The sequence below is a fragment of the Ictidomys tridecemlineatus genome, chromosome 8 (genome assembly GCF_052094955.1).
Source record: "Ictidomys tridecemlineatus isolate mIctTri1 chromosome 8, mIctTri1.hap1, whole genome shotgun sequence".
In the NCBI taxonomy this organism is placed as follows: Eukaryota; Metazoa; Chordata; class Mammalia; order Rodentia; family Sciuridae; genus Ictidomys; species Ictidomys tridecemlineatus.
In genome coordinates, this window is record NC_135484.1 from 151,114,085 (window position 1) to 151,138,065 (window position 23,981).

The window sequence follows — 23,981 nt, forward strand, 5'->3', positions numbered from 1 at the left end:
TTTCCAAATGTTTTTATATGGCAATTTTCCACAATCATCTTTTCAGTAAGGTTTTTTTGTTTTGATATTGGGGATTGAACCCAGGGGCACTTAACCACTGAGCTACATCCCTAATCCTTTTTTATATTTTTATTTTGAGACAGGGTCTAGCTAAGTTGCTTAGGGCCTCATTAAGTTGCTGAGGCTGGCCTTGAACTTGCAATCCTCTTGCCTCGCCTCCCAGGTCGCTGGGCAGGAAGTGGTTTGCAGTATAGACTTGAGCAACCATACTTGGCAGCACTGGGTCTTGGCAGATTGTTTTAGGTGCTCTAGATGACAGTTTTCTCCTGAACAGGAAGTAATAATAACAACCATCTCATGGAGTTGCCTGAGAATAAGGTAACCCGGTGGAAAGCACTCAAGGGTTTGTTGTGTGGTAATGAACACTAACAGTCCATATCCGTCAGGACTCTTGATCACAGTGGAAGTGACCTCGCTCACTTGCCTCCTGCCCCCACAGGGAATCCGTTGGCTCACACAATTACAAGTATACTGTCCACCTTGGGGCTGCGTGGAGCACCTCTCTTGGGCATTGGGCCAGCCTCTCTTGGGCTCTGAACGAGGCTTTTCTTCTGTGTTGACTCAGTCGCCAAGTGGCTTCAAGCTTCCATCTTACCAGCATTTTCCGGCAAAAAGAAGCCAGTGGTTCTCACACAGTCCCAGGCTCAACTGGGTGACAGTGTGCTGGTTATGGGCCCCTCCATGGACCAGACGCTCGGGCTGTGCGACTGGTGCCTCCACATCACTGTACTCGCCTCTGCAGCCTTGGCGGGAAGGCTCATCCTGAAATGCTCAGCAATCGCGGGCCTTTTGCCCTTAGTGTGGAGAGTCAGAAGCCTCCTGAACTCGATGCTGCGGAAGAGTCACCTCCCCAAAGGAAAAACTAGGAGCAACAAATGCCCGGCAGGCAGAAGCCAGGTGTCGCCCTCACCCACGCCTGCCTGCCACGGGCCTTCATTCCCCGCTGCCCGTGGGTTTTCAGAAGCACTCGCAGCAGGGCCTGTCAGGACAGGGGCCGAGGTTCCAAAGTCAGCACCAGCCTCGTTTACAGTAAAAGTTGCCCTTGAAATTACTGCAGGAAGGTGCCCTGGGAGTTCTGCATACCCAGTCTCTACTGCTCATGGGACCAAGTAGCACCAGACAGATCACTTCCGTGCTTACAGGCAGTAGAGTGCCTCTTGTAGGAATATCGAGGGACAAGACACTGTCAGTACTCACAGTCAGCTCAGAAGACCTCTGTGACCAATCGTGGGGGTAGTGTCCCTGACACCCAGTGGGCCAGCGGCTCTGCAGTGGTGTCCTCTGGTTCAGCTCAGTCCTGACTCTCTACCTGGAGGTACTGTCAGGTACTGACCCCTCTCCCAAGGCAACCACAGGCCCCAGGTTGCTGGCCCAGGCTTCTGACCAAGCAACTATAAATCAGGGTTTTGTGAGCTTTCTTCAGGCTACAACTGCCATGGTGTAGCAATGCACAGAACTCAGAAATACTTTATTGGCTGTTTCTTATAAAGACATTGTGAAGGAAATGAATGGGTGAGACGGGAGGACCGTGGATGGAGTTCCTCCTCCGTCTCCAGCTGTACCACCCTCCAGGACCTTCCTTCCCTGTGGGCAGCCACCCAGGAGCTCTGCAAATTCCGTCTTTTCAAGTTTGTGGAGGCTTCTTTACTCAGGCATGATTGTTTAAGCTCTTGCCACTGATGGTCAATTCAACCTTCAGCCCAATCCACATCAACACCTTGGGGTTGGTGATGGGGCCAGAAGTCCCAACCCTCAGTCATGGTTTGGTCTTCCCGGTGACCAGCCATCTGTCAACTCATTAGCATTCTTTAAAAATCACTTTGGAGAGTCCAAGGGTTTTAGGATTTGTGTGCCAGAAAACCAGACGAAGAACAAATGCATGTCACCACATCACAACTCTCCGTTCAGTAAGATTCTCACATTCTGGGCAAGCAAAAGTTGAAATTTCTATGGGCTCTGCTGCTCAGCCCAGAGCCGGGCAGCGTAGGCGGAGACCACATGAACTATTGAAATCCTGCCACCTCATCCGTGTGTGCTTGCATCTGCTGTGCACTGAGACGATCCTGCTCCACCGTATATCAGTGCTCAGCCTGTCCCCCAGAGGGACTGCAGTCAGCGCACCCCGTTCAGACTAAGGACACACAGGACCCAGGTAGCCTGCAGCCCTCAAGTCCAGGTCAGCCTCCCCATCCACGAAGCAGCGGAGGGAGAATAAAGGACGACCCTCCAGAGAACATCGTTCAAGAAGGGGTCACGCCGAACAGGTGTCACCTGCCGTCGTTGCTCACGTTCTCAACGAGCACCAGCCACTGGGCGGAGATGGGCCTGGTTATGGAGCCACTGTGGTTTCATTTATTTCCCGTGTGGACTTGTGGGTGGGCCTAGTGATTGATTCCCTTGAGAGGCTGGGGGGTCAGAGGCCTTTCTTTTCTGAACCTAATGATTCTCTGGCAGTAAAAGTGCCTTTAACCTGGTGTTTAGGTTTAGGTTTGGTCATCTCATCTGGAGGCTTAGTCACCAAATCACACCTGGAGACTAGCCATGGTCCTTGAAGTTCCCAGTCTCTGACAGCAGACCTCTGGGAATGTCCCTAGCCTGTGGCCTCATGCATCTGTGAGCCTCAAGTCAATTTGAACCACTAGTATGGGATGGAGGGAGAAACTGACAGGGGTGGTTCTTGAACCATGGGCTTGGTGGAGAATATAGTTCCAGGGACCCAGGATTTCTAGGTCTCAAATCTTTTCCAACTCTGCCCGCCTTCTATTGACTGTAGCTTGGGCAAAGGATAAGCTGTGTGTCCTCTTGGATCGCCTTCTTCAGAAAGAAAAGGCTTCCATAGCGAAGCCGTTGATCTGCTTTTAGGTGGTATGGCCACTGAGCACGGGAAGGGACCCCCACAGTCCGGCGCTCTCCCCAGGCCTGCCAGCTCCCCTCACAGCCCTGCCTGCCTGGCTCAGTCTTGCAACCGCCGTCCAGGTTCCATCTCAAAGCTGATGCCAAAAGGAGACTTTGGGGGCTGGGGATGTAGCTCAGTTGGTAGAGAGCTTGCCTCGAATGCACAAGGCCCTCGGTTCAATCCCCAGCACCACAAAGATTTTGTTGGTTATACAACTGCAACTGGGGAAGACCAGCAGTCACCCCACGTACGGCCCTAGCCCTGTGCCCAATCCCAGCCTGGAATGCCCTTCCATCTCCACTCTGCCTCCCCTGCGGGCTCCTTCCCAGGTAGCCTCTGGCTCCTGGCTTATCAGCCCTACTGGAAAGGACACAACTGCTTGCCAGTAGTTCCAGGAAAATTCCTGGGGTTGTCCCTTGTTCACCCAGCCTTGGCCACGTGCCTCCCAACCCATTCACCAGGGGAGGGACAGGATGGAGCACAGTGATTAGCCCAGCCTGGGTCACTGTGTGCGGGTGATCCGGGTTGACGGGGAAGGTCAGCCCCCAAACAAAGCTGGAGTGTTTGCCAGGCCACCCAAAACAACAGGGCCCCCGGACCCCAGGATTCATGGCAGAGCTGGGAGGGCACAATGGCGTGGAGAAAGCAGCTTGCTGGGCTGGGACAGAGCTCAGCAGCAGCACTTACCTCACGCTCAAGTGTTCAATCCTTAGCATGGCCCCCTGCTCCCAAAACAAGAAAGCAGATTACCAAATTGCCCTTATACACAGATAGCTTCATAGCTCAGCACCGTCCAGATCTAGTGGACAGAGAATATGGGCCCCAAATGGAGGCCACAGGGCAACATGTGGGAACCAGGTGAAGTAATCACCAGTAGGGCTGCACTTGCTTAATGATGTTATAAGGCCAAAGTTCATTTTAATGTGGAATCAGTGTCACGTTATGGAGATTGTACTGTTTCTTTTTTTTTTTTTTTTTGGCAAAATGTCTACCACTAAACCACATCCCCAGCTCCTGTGTCCCTTTTTTGTACCGTGTCTTTGGAATCCAGCGTGTATTTTACACTCACCGCCCACGTGGATTCAGATGAGCAGGTGGCAGGGGTTGCTGTAGAGGACAGTAAGGTTTAGTTGGTCATTTTTTCATTCGGGAACTGGATATCTCATCTTGTAAGTCATTACTGTTCACAGGGAGTGATTAGAAGTATCTTCCCCACAATGAGCCCACGTACGCCATTTCCACACTGGGGCTGGTTGGAGCCACTTGGGTCTGAACACACATCCTGGCTGTGCAGTTGGTACCTAACAGTCACCTCTTAGTCATCGGTCTTCAGTCCGAGACGGACTGTAAGCTCCAGGAAGACAGGGACTCTCATCGGTCTTGCTTACCTCTGTACCCTAAGCACAGTTCCCAGTGCATAGAAGACACTGCCCAGATATTTAAAAGTGGAATAGAATTAAGTTAAAAATGTAGGGCTTCTCATTTGCCAGGCTCGGTGATAAACTGGAGAAAGTAACCCTGGTTTGAAGCCCACAGTTGCATATTTGCAGTATTTCTTTTTCTGATGATGGACTGTTTGTAGTCTGTGGCTAGTTGTGTTACCACTCAGTCACTCTTTTGATGAATAAATAGAGAATGATTGAATGCCTACAGAAACCCAGGCTCTGCGCCAAGCACTGGGTATACAAAGATAAATGGGAAACAGTCTCTGCCTTAAAATGAGAAACAGATAAGTACAGTAACTTCTACAGTAAAACCAATAAGTGTTAGGATACAAATAAACCGTGTTTGGGGAGCAAGCGGAAGGGGGTCCAAGTCAGCCCCCAGCCTGTGATGTTCGTAGCCTCCAGCCCCATTCCTGGCACGGATGTTGAATCAGTGGCTCAGTGAGCCAAGGGGCACCTGAACGGTTGACGAGGGTTGCCAGGTCTGCCCATCGAGAGAACGCACGACCGCTGTGGGTGCAGAGCGCTCTGTGCGGCCTGGCCCCTGGAGGCAGCCCGAGGGCTGAGAGCTGGCAGAGCCGGCAGCATTTGGCAGGGCAGAGCACGGGCATCCTTCTGTGGCCGTCGGCATGACTGGTGACAATCATTGCACTCTCTCACTACAGGCGAAGCGAAGGCTGGAGCTGGGAGACAGCGGCCATCAGTACCTCTCAGATGGTTTAAAAACCCCCAAGGGCAAAGGAAGAGCCGCGCTGCGAAGTCCAGACAGTCCAAAAAGTAAGGGTTCTTCCCCGTCCTTCCTCTTCTCCTCAGTGTGGGGTCCCCACTGCAGAGCTTGTGGCTGGAAGGTGGCAAGGCATGGACAATTCTGGCATGATTGGTTCATTTTTCGTCTCTTTCTGAGCCTGTCCAAACTGAATACGTTGCCTGCAGACACCTGCGTTCACTGTAGCACCCCACTACTGACTCGAGGTGGGGAGACTTCTCTAGCGGAAGGCAATTTGACTCTGCCCTCGGAGACAGGCTTTTGGCCTATCTTTGTTCTATAATCAAATTTTATTTTGACTTCCCTTCATGGGCATTACTGCAGATGCCGAGACTAGCCGGGTGTCGATGAACTGTGCCTGTCAGTCATGTCTGTGCCGACCTCCATCTCAGCCTCCCACGTGGTGCAGAAGAATCGATTGCACCCAATACACTGCAGCCAGTTCCCATTTCCATCAAACACTGTCATCCTTTCTTTGGGGAGAGAAAGAGGCCAGTGGGTTAGAAATAGCCAAGTAGCCCCTTTGCAAATTATTGGCATTATTTAATGGGAGAGCTACTTTACCCTTTATTCTGTAGCTACAGTCTGTGCTTTAGGCCGTCCGCAGCGTGCACCCACTGCTGAACGTAAACCTCGGTCCTGCACCTATACCATGATAAAGACAATATTCAGTAAGGAAATTCCATTTGCAAGAGATGGAGAGAGTCGATGAAAGACTTTTCCCGGTGTTCTTCAACAACATTTGAGAAATGTTTCAAACACTCCACACACACCAGAGCCGGCAAGGCAAGTTGACATGAGTCTGTTTGAGACCCTGTCCTGGAGAGAGGGTGGCCCTGTCCCTCGGGTTCAGCCCACAGGTGCAATTCCCAGAGGCTACAGAGTTTTTTCACTCACTTAACAGATCGTTTTGAGCACCTACTGTGTGTGAGATACTTCATTAGATCCAGGGAGTAGGGTAAGCCAAAGTAGAAGCCACTTTAAAAAGTCCAGGGAAAGTCTATGGTCACACGCAGGCATTTATCAGCCCCCTTCTTCTAGTAAAGCAGTGGCATAGCTTTCTGCAACCCCACCCCGGACCCCAACAAGAGCTTTGCTTCAGATGCTAATCCTCGGGCTGCAGCGGGACGAGGGCTTGCTGAACTGCGGAGAAACCCTTCATTTCTTTACCTCTCCCCTATCCCCCACCCGCTCGGGTTTTGTTTTTCTTTAAGCTCCAAAATCTCCCTCAGAAAAAACGCGGTATGATACGTCCCTGGGTCTGCTCACCAAGAAGTTCATTCAGCTGCTGAGCCAGTCGCCGGACGGGGTCCTGGACCTGAACAAGGCAGCGGAGGTGCTGAAGGTCCAGAAGAGGAGGATCTACGACATCACCAACGTGCTGGAGGGCATCCACCTCATCAAGAAGAAGTCCAAGAACAACGTGCAGTGGATGTGAGTAGCCCCTGCTCCCAGCTCCTCCCTCCTCGGCTTCCTGGGCAGAAGTCTTGTGCATGCACAGCTCCCATCCCGATACTGTCAGGGGTAGAAGGATTTCCGTTTGAAATGCATCAAGCGAGGGACCCGAGGTCCAGGAGGAAGTTGTTAATGGAACACTGTTCCTCCGTCGCACTGAGGTCTGCCTCTCGCGTGTGTGATCAGATAGAGTTCACACGTGTCTAGCCCGTCTCTAAGAGGATCTGGAGATGAGGGCTGTACAACCACACCGTCACGGAGTGTGTGTCCCCGGTCCTGGTGAGCTGACTCCCATTCTGTGTAAATTAAGCGAGACACACCTGTCCCAGTCTCTTCTCTAAAGAAGAATGGTGTCCCTTGTCCCCAGTACGCCCACACGCCCGTCATCCGTGATCCTGGGCAGAGCCTCTAAAGAGCCAGTGTTTTGTAAGTACAGCTTTGAAGTGTCACAGCACATCAGCAGGAATAAATCTGTTTTAGGGTGGCTTCGAAAAAATAGATTTCAAGCATTATAAGATGAATAGATAACCTTCTGGCGCTTTTTGGAATCGGACGGTCTGGTGACCCATTTTGACCTGTGCTTTAGAGAAACCTGTTGAGTGCTGGCCTTTGTTCCTACAGATACTTAGCACATCTCTTTCCCTTACCTTCTTTTTAGCTGCTGGTGTAAGACCCCCGGAAATCACCTGGGTCTTCTGTGTTTATGGATGATGTTTTTTTGAATTTCGAACCATTCCATCTTACTGTCTGTCTTTTTATGCTTTTTCCCCCGTTCTCTCCCAGGAGGCCTGTGGCGGGTGGGGACAGTCGGGAGCGAGGTGGCTGCACTCTTTTTGCCCTCTGAATTTCTGCCTCTTCACCCAGTTTCTATGGTATGAGGAGCGCAGGGCTGTGTTTATGGAAACCCTACCTAAGGTTCTCACTTTAACAATCGGTTAACGAGCACCGTGACCTCCTGTGGTAAGAGGGGACACTGACCCGAAGGACCAGCTCTCCCTGTCCTCTCTCTCCTGAGTAGCCACAAAGAGTCTGTGTTTGGGTTTTAGGGGCTGCAGTCTGTCTGAGGACGGGGGCATGCTGGCCCAGTGTCAAGGCCTGTCCAAAGAAGTGACCGAGCTCAGTCAGGAAGAGAAGAAATTAGATGAACTGATCCAAAGCTGCACCCTGGACCTCAAACTGTTAACCGAGGATTCAGAGAATCAAAGATATCCTTTGTGCCGCCGGTTCACTGGGGCTGTGCCTTCTGGACTATTTCCAGAGTTCACAGTCCGACTTATGCCTAAGGTAGATTTTACTGTGGTCTTGTGCAAATGAGTGTGTTTGCGTGTGTTTGTACACCCTTGTGTGTGCAAACTCTCTTAGCTTTGCCTCCAAAGTCAGTGTTTATGGTAAGATAGTCATCCGACTGGATCCTGTCATTATCTATTTTGATAGCCAAGAGGGAACTGTTTTTCAAAGCATTATATTCATGTGTGGTTGGAACATATGGATACGCTCATAGCGTAATGCCACACTATTAAAAGATACGTAAAGTGTCAGTATTAATATTAATGACAACACTCGGCAGATTCGTCTTTGGCTTCCCAGATTTTTGGTGGGTGTTAGCTGTCACTGTTGGGGTTCTCACATTCTATTTTCTTTCCATCAGACACTGTAGCAATTAGAGTTTGGTGCATCTCTCCACTTGGGCTATAGTGGAAGGGTTTGGAAGAGAATAGAAAAATTGTACTCTAACCCTGAAAGTGCATTATGCTGATTCCAAGAACGGATTTCACAAGCACCCCAAGACCTGAGAAATCTCAACTTGCCTGTTCCTCTTCAAACATTAGTCCTCAGAAATAAAAATATGAAAAGCCGATTTTTATTTTCAACTTACTGACACTTTTTTTTTAACTGTCAAAGGAAAACTTGTTCTTCATCATCTTACTACAAACAAAATAAGAGGGAGTTTACTTCATTATGTCGACAAGATTTGCCAATATTCTCAGTGATCAGATAAAAACAATTCATATGTTACCTCATCCCTAACTTTAGGTTCAATCTTCTGATGATTCCACGTTTATCTTTGTTAGAAAATAAAATGTGCCCTGCCCATAGTCACCTAGGGTCTCATTTCTAGCAGACCCTGTTTTAGAGGATCTGGGGACATTTATTTTTCAATTCCAGCAGTTTTTTTTTTTTTTTTTAAACTTGCAACTGTTCATTTCCTGTTGACCAGAGGATTGACCTTGCTGGCTGAACATTTGTGAGCTGGAGAAGAGGGGTGACGGCTGGAAGCCCCAGGGTGCCGAGTGGGTTTAGGGAGAGACCAGCAGTGAGTTTCCCTCCTTGTTCAGTGGGGCGCCCGCTGGGCAGTGCTCTGTGGCTGCACCTGATTGGCAGCTTTCTGGAGCATGTGGCCGGTACCACTGTCACCTGTGCTCGCCTTCTCTGGGGCCTTTATTGCAGAAAATAAAAGCGTCCTTGCAGGGGACGGCTCACCCGAGAAGCAGATTCGGGAGGGAGCCACAAAGGAAGCACTTTTAAGTTTGGAAGATTAGAAAATGTGTTTGCACAATTTATTTCAGTTCGCCATTCATTTCCCAATTTGGAGCAGCTTGTTCACAAATGTGTTGAAAGTTTTCTTCCTGCATCATGTTGAGTAATTGTAGATGAATTTTCATTTTAATAAGTCCTCGTCACCTTGCTTTCTGACAGCGGGCTGTAGCGTGGGAGCCTGGTGGTTGGCTTCCCTGGGCTCTCAGAAAGGACCAGAACGCTCTGGTCTTCAACAAAGGCCCCATTTGGCTTCCTTGGTGGGACAGTGACGACCCATCACCCAGACTCTTGAAAGGGCAGTCACCATCGAGCTCACACTGACCCTCCTGTGGTCCGAACGGCTGAGAGTTGAAGAGGAGGGTCCGTGACAGTTGTCCCCACGTGCGAGAGCAGATTTCATGTGGCTGTGCTTCTTTCCGGAACATGGACGCGTACTTCCTTCCATGTAGGAGAAGCTCCAGTCTCAGGGACACCACTTGCCCAGGCTCCCCGAGGCCCCGACACAGGCCGGATCACAGACACTATCAGCTGTGTCGCCTGCAGAAATGCTTTACTTGACTTTGCTGTTTTATCCTACCCATATTTTGTGGGTTTATGTAAGAAGAATTCCGCTAAATACACTGTACGTTAATTATGTTCCTCCATGTCCCTTGCACAGAAAGCCATGCAGCCTGTTCTCTGACAGTGCAGGCAAAAGTAAGTGCCGTGTTTTGTCACCATGTCTCTTGAGGCTGTGCTTGCAGGACACTTCAAAAGAATTGTGCAGTACTCAGAAGTTTCTCCCAGGAGTAGTGAAATGTTCCTCCGTCAGCGTTGCTCCGATTCATTCAGGTCGTGAGCACCTGGGAGGGATCCTTATGAACACTGAAATATCTGTAGAGTTCATAATATCACACAAAGGATAATTTTCCTAACAGAAATAATGACACTTATCTGTAGGTGATATATAATCACAACCAGCCCAGGTGCACTTAAGAAAACAAGCCGTCTGCCTGAGCAGCGTTCGGAGTTCTGACACTGAGACGTTTGCTACTTATTCATTCACTTGGTGGCTGCTGGCACTTACTAATAGCATAAGAAGTGATTGGAGCTCCAAAAAAAATCATGATTGGTAGACCTTAAATTTTTCCTGCAATTTGGGATCAGCCATCATTCAATTTGAGTGACAGAATACTTTATTAGAGTTCATGGAATACCCTTGGCTAAAGGGACCTGGCTTCGAAATCCCTGACCTAAATGAGTTTTGATTTTTTTATTTGATGATTTAACTCTTCTGTTTCTGTGTTTATTGTAATACTTGAAATAGCCATAGACTTTTTTGAGAAATGGGCACGGTAAAGTATACATGTCTTTTGTTGTCTACAACATCAACCAATAAAGATTCACTGGAGGAACCCCATATATTGAAGATTCGCAAGGACGGGCATATGTATTCTTCCAAGTCACACAGTGGTTTGAATTTTTTCCATGTGTCTGTCTGTCATATTTCATGATGGCTGTGTTCGAGGCAATTAGACGAAGATTTCCTTAACGCTCACTACGTTAGCTTATGTTACATATCAAGATATTCGAAAAATTAGTGGCCTTAAAGACCAAACTGTTATAGTTGTGAAAGCCCCTCCAGAAACAAGACTTGAAGTGCCTGATTCAATAGAGGTAAGGAGCCGGCATCTGTGTGCCTCTGCAGAGGGACCTCTGCGGGGCCTGGTGCTCAAGAACCAGTGATTCTGGTTGGCATCTGCCCCTGCTGAGCACTTGACACTTTATTTTGCTTAACCCTAAATTTAAAAACATTTTAACAGTTCACTGTTTGTTCAATATCCAAAAAGTCTATTTTCAACCTAGCGGAACATTCAACTAGAGCTGTCAGACGCCTTGTCCCTTCCTGCTTTCTTGTTCACAGTTGACTCTCTGCTGGTTCTGATTAGTTAGAACCACTCGGGAAATTCTACATCGATTCCCCTGTGCGTGGGCCCCCACCATGAACAGAGATACCCGTGTTTTCAAGTATCTCCGTAACCTAGCACATTTTAAGATTTTTTTTTTTAAAAATTACTCATAGTGTTTAAAGAACTTAAAAATGACTTTGGGGAAATGGAAAGATTTAAGAAAGTAGGGAGTATATTTTTGTGATTGCTTTTGGATATTCTTTGATAATATAGACCTAAACTATAAGACAGAGATTGCATAGAAGATAGAAAGAGACTGTGGTCTAAGTGCCAGATGGTGCCTGGCTGTGGATTTGTGAGCCGTGCACCCTCTGTGCCGGCTGTTGGCTCCTGAACTCTGCCGCTGTAACATGAAAACAGCCACAAACGACTAGAACCATCTTGATTCAGTTCCAGTAAAATTTTATTTGCATGGCCAGTCAGGGGTTGGGATTCGGCCCTCAGGCTGTAGCCCGCTGGCCCTGCTCTAGCGGTTAACAGTTGTCCCTGGAGTTAGACCACCATTGAAGACCCAAAAGGAACAATGAATGTCACCCTCACAGTCCACTTGTAGATGGAAATGGCTGAGGTTTTCATTTCTAAAAGAGCTTCTGGGTTGAACTTCTCCCACTTCTGTTCCCAGAGCCTACAAATACATTTGGCAAGTACCCAAGGACCCATTGAGGTTTACTTGTGTCCAGAAGAGACTGAGACCCACAGTCCAATGAAAGCAAACAACCAAGACCACAATGGGAATATCCCCAAACCCACTTCCAAAGGTAAAGACCCCTTTTGTCTTTTGGAAACGATGTTGAGAGTGTCGGAACTTCTCCTGTTACTGAGGGAGTAGTCTAAGCCAGGCTGTTTACAGTTTAGAATAATGATCTTGGGCACATGGCTCCTCCTCTGCTACCAGAGTCCCTCAGGCTTCTGTCATCAGCAGAAACCGTTTCCTCAGTGCTTTGGGGGCTGCTGAAGTGAGGACCGAGGTCGTGCCACTCTTGGAGGGCATCAGCTACACCTGGCCATGCACCTTTGAACCCTGTGCAGAGACTGAGGCTTGGCTGTTTTGTCTTATCTCCCTCCCGTGGTGGGGACAGGATATGGGGGGAAAATAAACCTAACTTCCCCTTCCCGCTCTGGGGCTAGGACAAAGCTTTTTGCATTTTCTACCCTACCATCTGCTAATATAGCAGCAAAAATAGGAGTGATTTCAGTGAATTGGTCTGATTTAATACTGAGCAAATACACAGCACCCGAGCTGGTAAAGCAAAAGACCACCCTTTTCACCATCGAGATTCCAAATGAATGTGTCTTATTCTATGCAATATCTCTAATAAGCTGGTCGTTCCAAAAAGAAGTTAAAATTAGTGAATTCCTACTAGGGAGCCGACTTTTAACTCTGTGTGTTTTGTTTTTCTCAAAACAATGAGTAGGTACTGGAGGGAAGTCTTTGAACTCGTTAGCCTCCAGTCTTTGAAGCTGCTGGGTTCTTGTTTTCTGACAGTGGGTGTTTGAAAGGATGAGTTAGGCTAGGACACACTCCTCCATGCCTGTTAGCATAAAAGGTGATCTGTACCAGAAAGCCGTCCTGGGGAGCGGAGCAACGGTGACCTACTCATTCTTCCAGAAAAATGAATTTGATTTTTCTCCTAACTCTTTGTTTACACCCATTGTTTCCCTTTCAGACTTGGCTTCAAACAACTCAGGACATAGCGATTGCTCGGTTTCTATGGCAAACCTCTCTCCCCTGGCCTCCCCCGCCAACCTCTTACAGCAGACTGAGGACCAAATTCCTTCCAACCTGGAAGGGCCCTTTGTGAACTTGCTGCCCCCCCTGCTCCAGGAGGACTACCTGCTGAGCCTGGGCGAGGAAGAAGGCATCAGCGATCTCTTCGACGCTTACGATTTGGAAAAGCTCCCGCTGGTGGAAGACTTCATGTGTAGTTGATCCTGCTTTGTGTGAACTCTCCTGATAAACGGATATTTTTTTATCATGGAACCAGAGCGTCTGTCATGCAGTGTTGACCCTTCCCACCTTCTTCCTCTAAGAGAGTACCATGAAGTAAACTACAAACTTCGGAACAAAGCTGACATTTTAATGAATTTTTTTCTTAATTGTCTAAGCGCACAGTTGCAGGCTCCCTTGGGAAAGCCCTGCCTTGTCCCAGGCTCCAAAATCTCCTGGACGAGTCAACAAGTGAGAAAATGTGCAATCAGGTGTCTCTCACCTGTCCTCTTCCTCTCCCCGTCCCTCTGCCCCCCCCCCATTGGCTTGCTGTGCCTGACGGATGGGCTGTAGAATGGGGTCTGGCCACCTGGCCCGCTGGGAAACAGCAATCTTCCTTAACAGCATTTCAAGCCGTGCCTTCTCTGCAGAATGCATGTCTTTGGGGTCTGCTAATCTGGAATGGAACTGCAGCCAATGCAAACTTGAAGTTATGCAAAAGTATGAAATGGATTTCTTCAGCTCTTCTTAGGAATATTTAAATTACTGTCATAATTCAGTTTAAGCTATGGACTGTGTGTCCCACCAGGAGGTCGCGAGATCCTCCGCAGCCTCTCGGATGAAGAACCTGTTCTCAGAGTACTTGATGCAGACACAGAAGCTCTTGGAGCTCTGGCGCTCGAAGCTGCTGTGGGTTTTCCTGCCTCCACACACCACTCCCAGCCCCGTCCCCAGCGTATTGTGAGTTTCCAGTTGATTTGTAGCAGATGCCTACTTAGGTGTTCTTTGTGGATCGTTCTAAACTTTCGATCTTTTCTAGCTGCCACTGAAGCATCCCTGTGGCTGCCATCACCGTTCAGTTTAAGTGTTTACTTTGAAGCAGGTTTTGCAAATTCGTATTTCTTTAGCAGAGGGAGAGAACCTCGTGAGCCTGTGTGACCTGAGGTCCACCAGCCTCTGCAGGAAGCAGTGTCCCATCTGGCTTCCTTTCCCGGGAGGGGAGCCCAGGGCACGATGAGACGCGAGGCTGTGGGGCAGGACGGCAGGTCAGACGAGCAGCAGGCAGGGACCCCTCCGTCCTTGGGCTTCCCGGGCCCCTGTGCCCGGGGAAAGGGCTCTTAGCCACACTCAGGGAGACCACTTCTCAGGGTGGGGTCAGATGGAGAGGCCTCGGGGAGGGGGCGGGGGAGGCGTCCCGGGAGCGGCCTTCTGCAGGGCCCTTCCGTCAGCTGGTGAGACGGGCCCCGCTGTCGGGTGGATGGTCCTGGCCGGACCCGCGCCCCTTCTCCATGAAGGAGTGAGCTGGATGAAGGGGCGCCGGAGGGTGGGGAACCCGGCGCTGGAGGCCAGGGCGTCCCCTCTACTCCTCAGGAATGGTGTCCCCATCACAGGCCTCCTGTCACTGCACATCCTCCCCGTCATGGACGTCCCAGATGGCCTTCCTGGGGACAGGTGGCCGCGGCCGCCCTGTCCTGGGAGTGTGGCACAGTACCTCAAGTCCATCCTTGGACGCAAGGGCTGCGGAAATGAGGGGTCTTGGGAAATAAACCTCCCAGCCAACAGCTGAATGGAGACGCCGTGTGCCCGGCCCGCCCGTGGGCACACGGTGGGCACTCGACGCATCCAGCCGAATCGAAAATGTCCCTTAGGAAAACCTTTTCCAAAACCACAAGAACCCCGGCCAGTTTACTCTAGGTAGATTTCCCCAATATGCAAAGTGGTGGTGGGGTCGAGACAGACGACACCAGCACTTTAAGCTCTGTGTGTGGGTATGCGTGGTGTGTGCTTGGGAAGGAAAACCAAGGTGCAGACTCTCTTCCTCTCTCCTCCTCAGCCTCCATCCCCGGCCTCCCTCACACACACTGGACTTGGTACGGAACAGCCGTGTGGTCCGAGATGCAGCATGGGGTGGAGGAGGGCGGGGACTCTGTGTTAAGTGCCTACTGGAAATGCACTGTGGGGATTTTCCTGTGCGGGAAACCGTTGATGCCAAGCGTTCCCCATTTCCCGTGTCTGTGTCCTCCGGTTAGCTGCCTCTGCCTCCGGCTTTGTGTGATTCTCCTCGCCAGCTGCACAGAGCTGATCTTTTTTCCCCAAAGTCTAAAGACTGAGCTCCCCCGGCTGGGTTGTTGTGTGTTTTGTTGACTTTCTCGTTGAACCTCTTCTTAATGTAATGCCGTATTTATTGTTTAAAAAAAAAAATGAAAGGAATACTAATAAGTCTTAAAAGTTCCTTCGTGCATAAGATTTTTCCCAGTTATGGGCCTTGCCTGGTGTACGTTCATGAGACGTCCATCCTGTCTTTCTGTTTGCATTAACCCCTTTCTTTTCACCTAGTATCTGGCACACAAAGTGGGTTGGTACTACAGTGTTTGTGTTCCTTTTAAGTACTGAGTATGCAGGTTTCCTGGTACCATTGAGTTGCTGCTACTAAAGCTCACACACGAAATGGCTAAGAGTTGCGAGTGCGGATTATGACTGCGTGAGCCTTAGAAACTAGAGTGTACAGCGGGCGACACATGAGCTGTCAAACAGTGTTAGGCGTGTGTTCATATGTACAGACTTGTGCATAGCGATCGCTTTATTTAAGTGGACATGTAGTCGACTCACCTTTTTCATTATTTAGCAATTTTGTACAAAAAAAAAAATAGCAATTAATTTGTAAACACTGCCAGAATATTTTCTAGCTGGTTTGTAATTTTTTAAGAGTGTGACCTTTTTTTTCGTTTTTCGTTGTGGTTCTGGTTTTCGTTTTTGTCGTCCGTGTAGATCTGTAAATAGAACCGCAGTATTTAAGGCTTTAGCTTTCAGGAAAGAGGAGGCAAGACCTCTGCGTGCCTGGCGGGCCGAGTGGGCAGGAAAGGGCCTGGCGGAGCCGGTCAGATGGCACGCGTCAGGGTGAGGGGGCTTCTTCCTATGGGGTACGCGATTTTGTCAAAAAAGGAAGTATTTCTCCCAAGATTGGGAGTAGGCAACCTACTAATCAGTTTAGCTTTGTGTTGTACCCTAGTTTAAAAAAGAAAGTATGTAATATAATAATGTAAAAAAAAAAAAAGGAAAAAACCAAACAACAACAACAAAAAAAAAGCTTTTATGATGGATTTTGTAAATAGATTTGTTACAGGGCGACCTGTTCTCTAGCTGTGATCTTACCACTTCAAATGGATGTAATTTGAATAAATTTTGTATGGTAAAGGATCAATAAAATGATTTTTTTTAAGAGTTGAGACTTGTGGATGGCTTTTCTTAGTATTGTCTTGTGCTGCTGAACCGCCGTAACTTTTAAACACATTCTTTACAAAGCCAGGGACCCGTGGGCAGATGTTTTCCACCAAGTGCCTGGCCCTTCACCGGGACCCTGCGGTGTCGGGCGCCCACGGGGGGCTCTGCTCTCTGAGCAGCACAGCTCGCCTTGTCCCCGGGGCCTGTCTGTGGAGCCCACTCCCCAGCATCGAAGGGGGATTTTTGCACTGAGAAAATGACACCAGGACAAGTTGATCCTCTCATACAGAGCGTGAAGCCAGTACATTTTAGTTCTCCACTCTGGAAATCACCTCCCCTGCACTCGATTCTGCATTTCCTATAGCACCCCCTCTGAGTAGATCAGGGTGCTTGACTGCTGGGTCCCGGGACTGACTCCGAGTTTGTCATCCAGAGCCTCGACGTGCTGTGACTGTTCACCCGGAAAATCCATGTGGCAGGAATGAAGTTCATGACGAAAACATGGCCTGCTCCTGGCCTTCAGCCTGGAGGTGACCTGCTCTCCTTGGCCCGGTGCTGACCTCCAGTCCTGTCGCTTTCCAGACACGCATGGACCTGTGTCCGTGGACATGTGTGTTTTAACATGGTTTCCTTCCACTCTGCATCCTGGGAAGCCATGTGTTAGTATCTTGTTCATGCTCTTAAAGGCTGCATGACCATCATTACCCCGGGGGTCTCCTGTTTTGAGAGACATCTTTATTATTTCACTGTAAGAGATAATATAGGTTTGTGGGATGGATGGCATACGCCAGGAACTTTTTAATAGAGTAGGTACAAAATTTACCATTATGATGTTGAATACATTAATAATATTATACAAGCATCACCTCCAGGTCCAGAATTATTTCCTCACCCCAAAAGGAAACCTTATACCCATTAAGCAATGGCTCTCTTTCCCGGCTGCTGGCAGTTGATAATTTGTTTTCTCTCCCCCTGGATTTGCCTATTCTGGGTTTTCTTTATGAAAGAAATAATACAATATGTGACCTTTTGTGTCTGGTTTTGTAGCTTACTGATTTCAAGGTTCATCTGCATCAATACCTCAACCTTTTTTCATGCCCAAATAATAATCCATCTGTTCATCCATCTTCAGCTGATGGGCATCTGTGTGGCTTCCACCCTTAGACTAGAAGAACGTGCCTTCTGTGAGTGCTCAGTATTTTTCAAAGCATGCATTACTACTTCATACTATATATCTGTTATCTCTCTCCTACATAAGCTCAGTGAGGAGAGGTTGTTATATTCAATGCTGTGACCTCAGTTCCTAGAACGGTGCCTGGCATGGAATAAACATTTAATATTTACATGCCATACTCCTATGTTGCAAATGAGTGCTCTGTGGTTTAAAAAATGACTGGGGTGCGGGGAGCTGTCCAAAGGCAGCACTCAGGGACACAGACGTAGTGGACACTGAAGCTTTTTCGTGTGTGCTTTCTTGCTCTTCAGTTATAGTTCTGGGAAGAGTTCTGTTTGCCCAGTTTGGAAGCCCAAAATCTGTCATCCTACCCAGTGATCTGCAGGTCGGATCAGCAGATCGTTCAAGCCCATAGTCAAGCCAGTGATAAAAACTGACAACAGAAAAAAACAAAAGCAATACAAAGTCCTTCTTCCAGGTGGTCTACCCACGGGGACAAGGCTGGCAAATACAAGAGAATCGTCCACCCTGGAAAGCAGTTGAAAAATCGGACAGGGTGAATTTGAGCTGATCACATAGGGCTGCGTTCTTTAGCATGGTGGACGCAGGGCTGGGATGTGTCCGTATCCTAAGAACTCAGCCTACTTGAGTATTGTTTAGAAACGGGCTCTGTGCAGAGGGAAGTTTAGGAAGCAGTTCTCAGTCATCAAGGCAGAAAGTAAGATTCTTTGGGGAAAGTTAATCGCGTTTCCTCCTCCGCAGGCCATGAAGGGAAAGAGTTGTTCACCTATTCAGTTGTTCAGTCGCTCTTCGAACATGGAGTTTTGACGATATGTCAGGCACTGCTCTGGGTGCTGGGTTCCAAATTTAAAAAGGCCTCGTTCCTGTCAGCAAGAGGAAGTTTGCATTACCTGGGGGAGAAGCAAGTTGAGCTAAGAGAAGCAAATACGGACGTCTTGAATGACCGACTTCTCTTTCTGAAGCCATTGGTGCAAGACCTGGGAGGACAGGTGGGGTGGATGCAGCCGCTGGAGTCGCCCCGGAGCACCAGAGGGTGCTGCAGGAGCACTGAGCCACTCCCGAGCTCAGACTTGTACGCCCGGAGGCAGGAGCTGTCGCAGAAGATTCTGGGGTGAGCATGTCCCCATGGAAGAAACCACTAGTTCCATCCCCTGGGATCCAGAGAGGAGGGAGCCCCAACCTAGCACTAGGCTCCAACACTGATGGGAAGGCAAACGACAGGACTGAATTGTTGGTCAAGCTTCAGGAAGTCAGGAGGAGGCCCAGGATGTTCACAAGAGGCCCGACAGCGACTGCCCAGAACCGCCAGCTGGAGTCCATCAGAAGTCACAGTAACAGGCCAGCGGGGGTTGCAGTGTGTCCTGTACTGCAAAGAACAAGCCGAGCGCAGTGGTGTGAGCCTCCACCCTGGAGACCAAGGCAGGGGATCCCAGGTTCAAGGCCAGCCTCTGCAACTAAGCAAGGCCCAGTTTCCAACTAAAACAATAAAAAGGGCTGAGAGTGCCCCTCAGAAGTAGAAGGTCTAAGTACAAAAAATGCCAAGAGCAGAAGCCTTTCACCAGGCCCTTATATCTGGATCTTGAAGTCGGAGGGATGTGAAGTGTTCCCAAGTTCTTATAACACCAGACATTCTGTCGGAAAGCTGGGGAGGCTGGGGTTGGCTCAGTGGTGGAGTGCTTGCCTGGCATGTGTGAGGCACGGGGTTCGATTCTCAGCACCACATCTAAATAGATGGATAAAATAAAGGTCCATCAACTAAAAAAAAAAAAAAAGTCTGGGGAGTTCCTGACAGTGACGTGTCTGGGACGTGCCGTGGGGATAAATCCCCACGATGGCCCGTGTTATCAGGGACTTGCCTGGACGCAGCGTGGAAACCCAGGATTGCTTCTGCTAGGCCGCCCCAGGACTTGGGCATGTGCCCTCGCGGAATATGTCAAGCTTTGCCTAGCCCAAGGACAGGGCCTCTCTGTCCTTGTCACATTAGCCATCGAGCCTGACTTGACATGGATCCGGGAGACAAAGCCACAGGAACTGAACCCAGGGGACTGAGAGGAACCAGCAAAACAGGGTCTGGCGTTCCCATCCCGACTGCGGCTGCCATGATCACGGAGCCCCAGAGTCTGAGTGGGAACAAGCTCACATCCACAAAGGGCCTTTTGTTCTTTTTCCTTTTTTCCATCCAGGAGAGGTGCGCAGACCCCTCATTCAACACTCTTCTGCTGCATCTCCAAAGGCTGCTGGTCCTCTGCTCCAGCATCACGGAAACCCTGCCTCCTCCTAGCCTTCCTCCCGGAACTGGAGCCTGGCTGGCCTCCATCATTGGTCACTCTGGAGTAACCCGAGCTTCTAAAGACCCTGGACCTGTCCCTTCACTCTTCACCAGGTTTCCCAAGCGCGTGGCCGTCATCCCTCTTCCTCTGTGCACAAGAAGTGGGGGAGATGAGAATCCTCGCGAAGAAGAGCTTTGGAGGACTTGGCGTTTCTTTTGTCGTCAGTGTTGGATAAAAATAGACATGTTCTCTTTAAATAGAGGAAGAATCAAATTGGCAGCAGCTTCTAAATAAGATACTCCGTTTCCTCCTTAAAAGACTTCCCTTCCTGGATGGGCCACTTTCCGGCTTCGGAAGTCTTCAAGACACTTTTTCTGCATCATCAAAATCGGGGGTTTTGCCTAGCTGCAGCCTGATTTATACCATCTCATTCCTGAATGGTCCTAAGCCTTGTAGGGGGCTTTATGGTTTCCAGAGTAGTTTTCCGTGCCTGTCTCTTCCTTGAAAGCCATTGTAACTGATGGCAACAGCTGCAGAATAACTGATCCATCCGAAAACGACAGAACAGTACTCGGGCAGCGCTGCGAATGAAGAAAGAGAAGCATTTAGCCTTGAGCAGACCTTGGAGGCCAAAGGAGCAAGAGAGAGCATTGCAGGTCCACAGGAGAGATCTGAAACAAGGACATCACCACCAAATAAGCGTGTGGCGATGGGTGGGAATGGGAATGGGGCATGGGGTTGGGGTGTGTTTACACGGGGAAGGAGACCCCAGAAGTTAAGAAGAGCCAGGAGCTGAGTTCTGTCCTTGGCCAGAAACCAAAGAATGAGAGTTCCTTTAGTGAAAGAGGAAGTCGCGCCAGCACCGCTGACTCGGAGCCCGAGTCAGATGCCAAGGAGAGGGGCAGGCCGACAGGTGGGATGAAGGGAGCGGAGGAGGCAGAGAGCGCAGGACAAGTCCGCACACACGGTCCTGGGAAGGAGACGAGCCAGCACCTGGGGCCAAGATCACTTGTAAAAAAAATAATAATGACAACAGAAAAAAAAGGACTGGAGGGAACTTCAGCTTCTGGCAATGGGGCAGACGGCCAGGGACCCGCCCCCCCCCCATGACAAAGCATCTGGTAGGAACAGAAAACATGATTTTTTGTTTGTTGTGAAGATTACAGGAAAGTCCCAAAGGAGAAGAACAAGAAAGAAAATGGAGCTGAAAGGGAAGGTCGAGAAGCACACATGAGAAGAGAGAGACTCCTCGGCACAGCTACCAGTCCCATGGAATGAGAAGGAGGGTCGCGGGCAGCAGAAAGGTCACAGAAAGGACCTGAAGACTCCAGCACTCCCAGGTCACGGGCATCTCCCTGGCTTCCAGCAAGAGCAGATGAGTCCTGTGTGGACCAGGCTCCGAATGTCCTCCCTCAGACTGGACCCACCAGTGTGAGCTGACCAACGGAGGTCACCGAGTGCCCCAGGAAACAGGCCACAGCTATCGCCAAAGCAGCAAAGAACACGTTTCAACCTTTAGGGATTCCAATAAGGGAATTATCAGATGTAGAGCGTAAAATGAGCATATATGAAATGATTAAAGAAATGTCACCACAGAAATGAGTGAGCAACAAGAGGTGAACGTGATTTGCCAGATAGGTTAGAAAAACAATGAAAGAAAACATTACAAAGTGAAAATGCATCTGTTGAAAGAAATTCCAAGAAACAACGAATGACCAAATCAATAGTTTAGATACGGCGAAAGAAATGATAATAAACTGGAAAATATTTCTGACAAAATTACCAGAATGTAGCACAGAGAGAAAATGAGATGAGAAAAATAAAGAAATGTTGAGACATGGAGCAGAAAGTTGAAATACTTTTTTTTTTTTTCTGGGAAGAGCTAGGAAATAAATATTTTAGGCATTGTGGGCCATAGGTCTCTGTCAAAATTCTGCACCCGTATGGGAAAGTAGTTATAAACCTTATGTAAATAAAAAAGCATTGGTATGTTTCAATAAAACTTGATGGTTGTTAAAATTTTATTTTCAGGTCATTTTCACTTGTTGTAAAGTTTTATTCTTGTTGTGCTTAGTCATTTAAAAAGTATAGAAATCATCTTGATCTCACGGATTGTACACAACAGGTGGCAACAAGGGGAAAACTCAACACCTGAACCCGAGAGCTGTCCTGTAGGTGCACCTGAGAAGTGAGATGCAGACCACCACCTGGACACGGAGGGCAGGTGGCTCCCGTGAAGCACAGCTCTCCAGGCAGAGACTGCCCCGGCACCAGCACTTGGTAGGAAAACCTAAAGGGTAAGCGATTGACAGTGAGAGCCTGGACAAGAGGATCTGGAGAGAGAAAAATCTGAGGACCAGGTTTGGGGGAAGCCCGCACACCATTGTGAGCTTTTCTTCCACCAACTCAACCAGGTCCTCAAGGTGGAGATTTGAGAAAATTTCCATCATGCGTCTGGTGGGGCAGGGGGCAAAGGTAACCAGAGCGTTCTGGTCTCCTTAACAAAGGTCTGCCCTCCAGAAAACTATTTTACCATAACCCTGCCAACAGGGGAGAAAGAAAACACCAGATCCAGCCCCTGGGAACCCAGCCAGCCCACCCAGTGCAGCAGGTGGGGACATGTGAAGGTCACAGTCCAGAGACACTAAAAGACCAAAACCAGCTCAGAGGTTCTGGAAGGCTCCCTCCTCTCCCCACATCTGACTACCACATCAGTGCGTCTGTCTGATGACAGGGAAAGAACCGCAAGCCTCAGGCTCTATAGCTGAAAGGAGTCTCTAGAAAAGCCTAAAACCTCATGCTAAAGCCCCGCCTCCTTCAGTTCCTTTACCCAATTCATGAGGTCTGGTTTTCAGCAAAAATTAAGAGGCATGCCAAAAGGTAAAGACAGCCTGAAGAGTCAAAGCAAGCGTGAAAATCAGATTCAGACATGGCGGACGTTTGAGAATTGACTGGGAAGTCAACGGTGATTGACAGGCCAAGGGAGCTAATGTGAAATGTGGGCTTTCTATAAGAACAGATGGGCAACATAAGCAGGCAAATGGAAATCCTATGGGGGGAAAAAAAGCGAAGAAAATCTGTAAATTAAAAACATGGAAACAGAAATGAAGATCTTGGTTGGGCTCATCAGTAGACCAGACGTGTTGAAGTAAAGAAAGAATCAGTGAATTTGAAGGCCTGTCGATAGAAACTTCACAAATTGAAAACCAAAAGAGAAAAGTGACTGCATAAAAAGACCTATAATATCCTAGTGGGAAAAAGGGTGGAAGAGAACAAATATTCAAACTATTAGAGATGAGAATTTTCCAAAAGTAGGCACAGGAACCAAACTACAGACGCAGGGAGCTCACAGATCACCAAGGGAGATAAATACCAAAAAATTGATATGTGGGCATCTCATAGTCAAACTGCAGAGAGCCAGAGACAGAACCTTGAAAGACATCTCCTGGGGGTGGGGTGGGGGCAGAATGCAGTAGGATAGAGGAGCAAAGAGAAGGTTTATATCAGAACTCTTCTCAGAACCTGTGCAAGCAGGGTGGAGTTCACTGAAATATGTGAAGTGTTGAAAGGTAGAAGCCACCAACAGAGAATTCAGTATCCAGCAAAATCGTCCTCCAAACATTCATGGAGTTTGTTGCCAGGAGACCCACCTTGTAAGAAAGACTAACCGGGGCCGGGGCTGGGGCTCAGTGGCAGAGCACTTGCCTAGTCCACGTGAGGCACTGGGTTCCATCCTCAGCACCACTTAAAAATAAATAAATAAAATAAAGGTATTGTGTCCATCTTCAACTAAAAAAAAGAAAGAAAGAAAGGAATGAAGGCAAAATAGGTTTTTTTTTCTTTTACCTAATTTATCTAATAGATAATAGTTTAAAATAATAATGGCAGTGTATAAGAAGATTATAATTTATGGAGAAGTGAAGAAAATGACCGCAATGTTACAAGAGATGTGAAAGAGAATTAGGATACACTTTTGCACCACCAGTAAAGCAGAAGACAGGTTGCATATCCCTTATCCAAATGCTTGGGACCAAAAGTGCTTCTGATTTCAGATAGTTTTTGGATTTTGGAATACTTGCATATCTACAATGCGATATCTTGGGAATAGGACCCAGGCCTAAACATTAAGGTTTTTTATGGTTTATATATATATACTTTATGCACAGAGCCCAAAGGTAACTTTATTTTTTGTACACATGTGCTTTTACTTTTTTTTTTTTTTTTTTTTTTTTTTGTGGTGCTGGGGATTGAACTCAGG

General features: G+C 48.5%; 1 protein-coding gene across 6 annotated transcripts in view; it reads left to right on the forward strand.

Moving 5' to 3' along the window:
• Window positions 1-16,261, forward strand: part of E2f3 (E2F transcription factor 3) — a 70,924-nt gene extending 54,663 nt beyond the window's left edge. For 2 of the 6 annotated variants that reach the window (XM_005329151.5, XM_078020598.1), the window contains exons 2-7: window positions 5,067-5,178; window positions 6,382-6,601; window positions 7,669-7,827; window positions 10,702-10,816; window positions 11,732-11,867; window positions 12,777-16,261. In XM_005329151.5, coding sequence (XP_005329208.1) covers window positions 5,067-5,178; window positions 6,382-6,601; window positions 7,669-7,827; window positions 10,702-10,816; window positions 11,732-11,867; window positions 12,777-13,039 — 1,005 coding nt within the window. In that variant the 3' untranslated portion in view covers window positions 13,040-16,261. Of the gene's footprint in view, window positions 1-5,066; window positions 5,179-6,381; window positions 6,602-7,668; window positions 7,907-10,701; window positions 10,817-11,731; window positions 11,868-12,776 lie in introns of all 6 variants that reach the window. The other 4 variants (XM_040282102.2, XM_078020599.1, XM_040282103.2 and 1 more) reach the window with 3 other exon arrangements.
• Window positions 16,262-23,981: the final 7,720 nt, after the last annotated feature.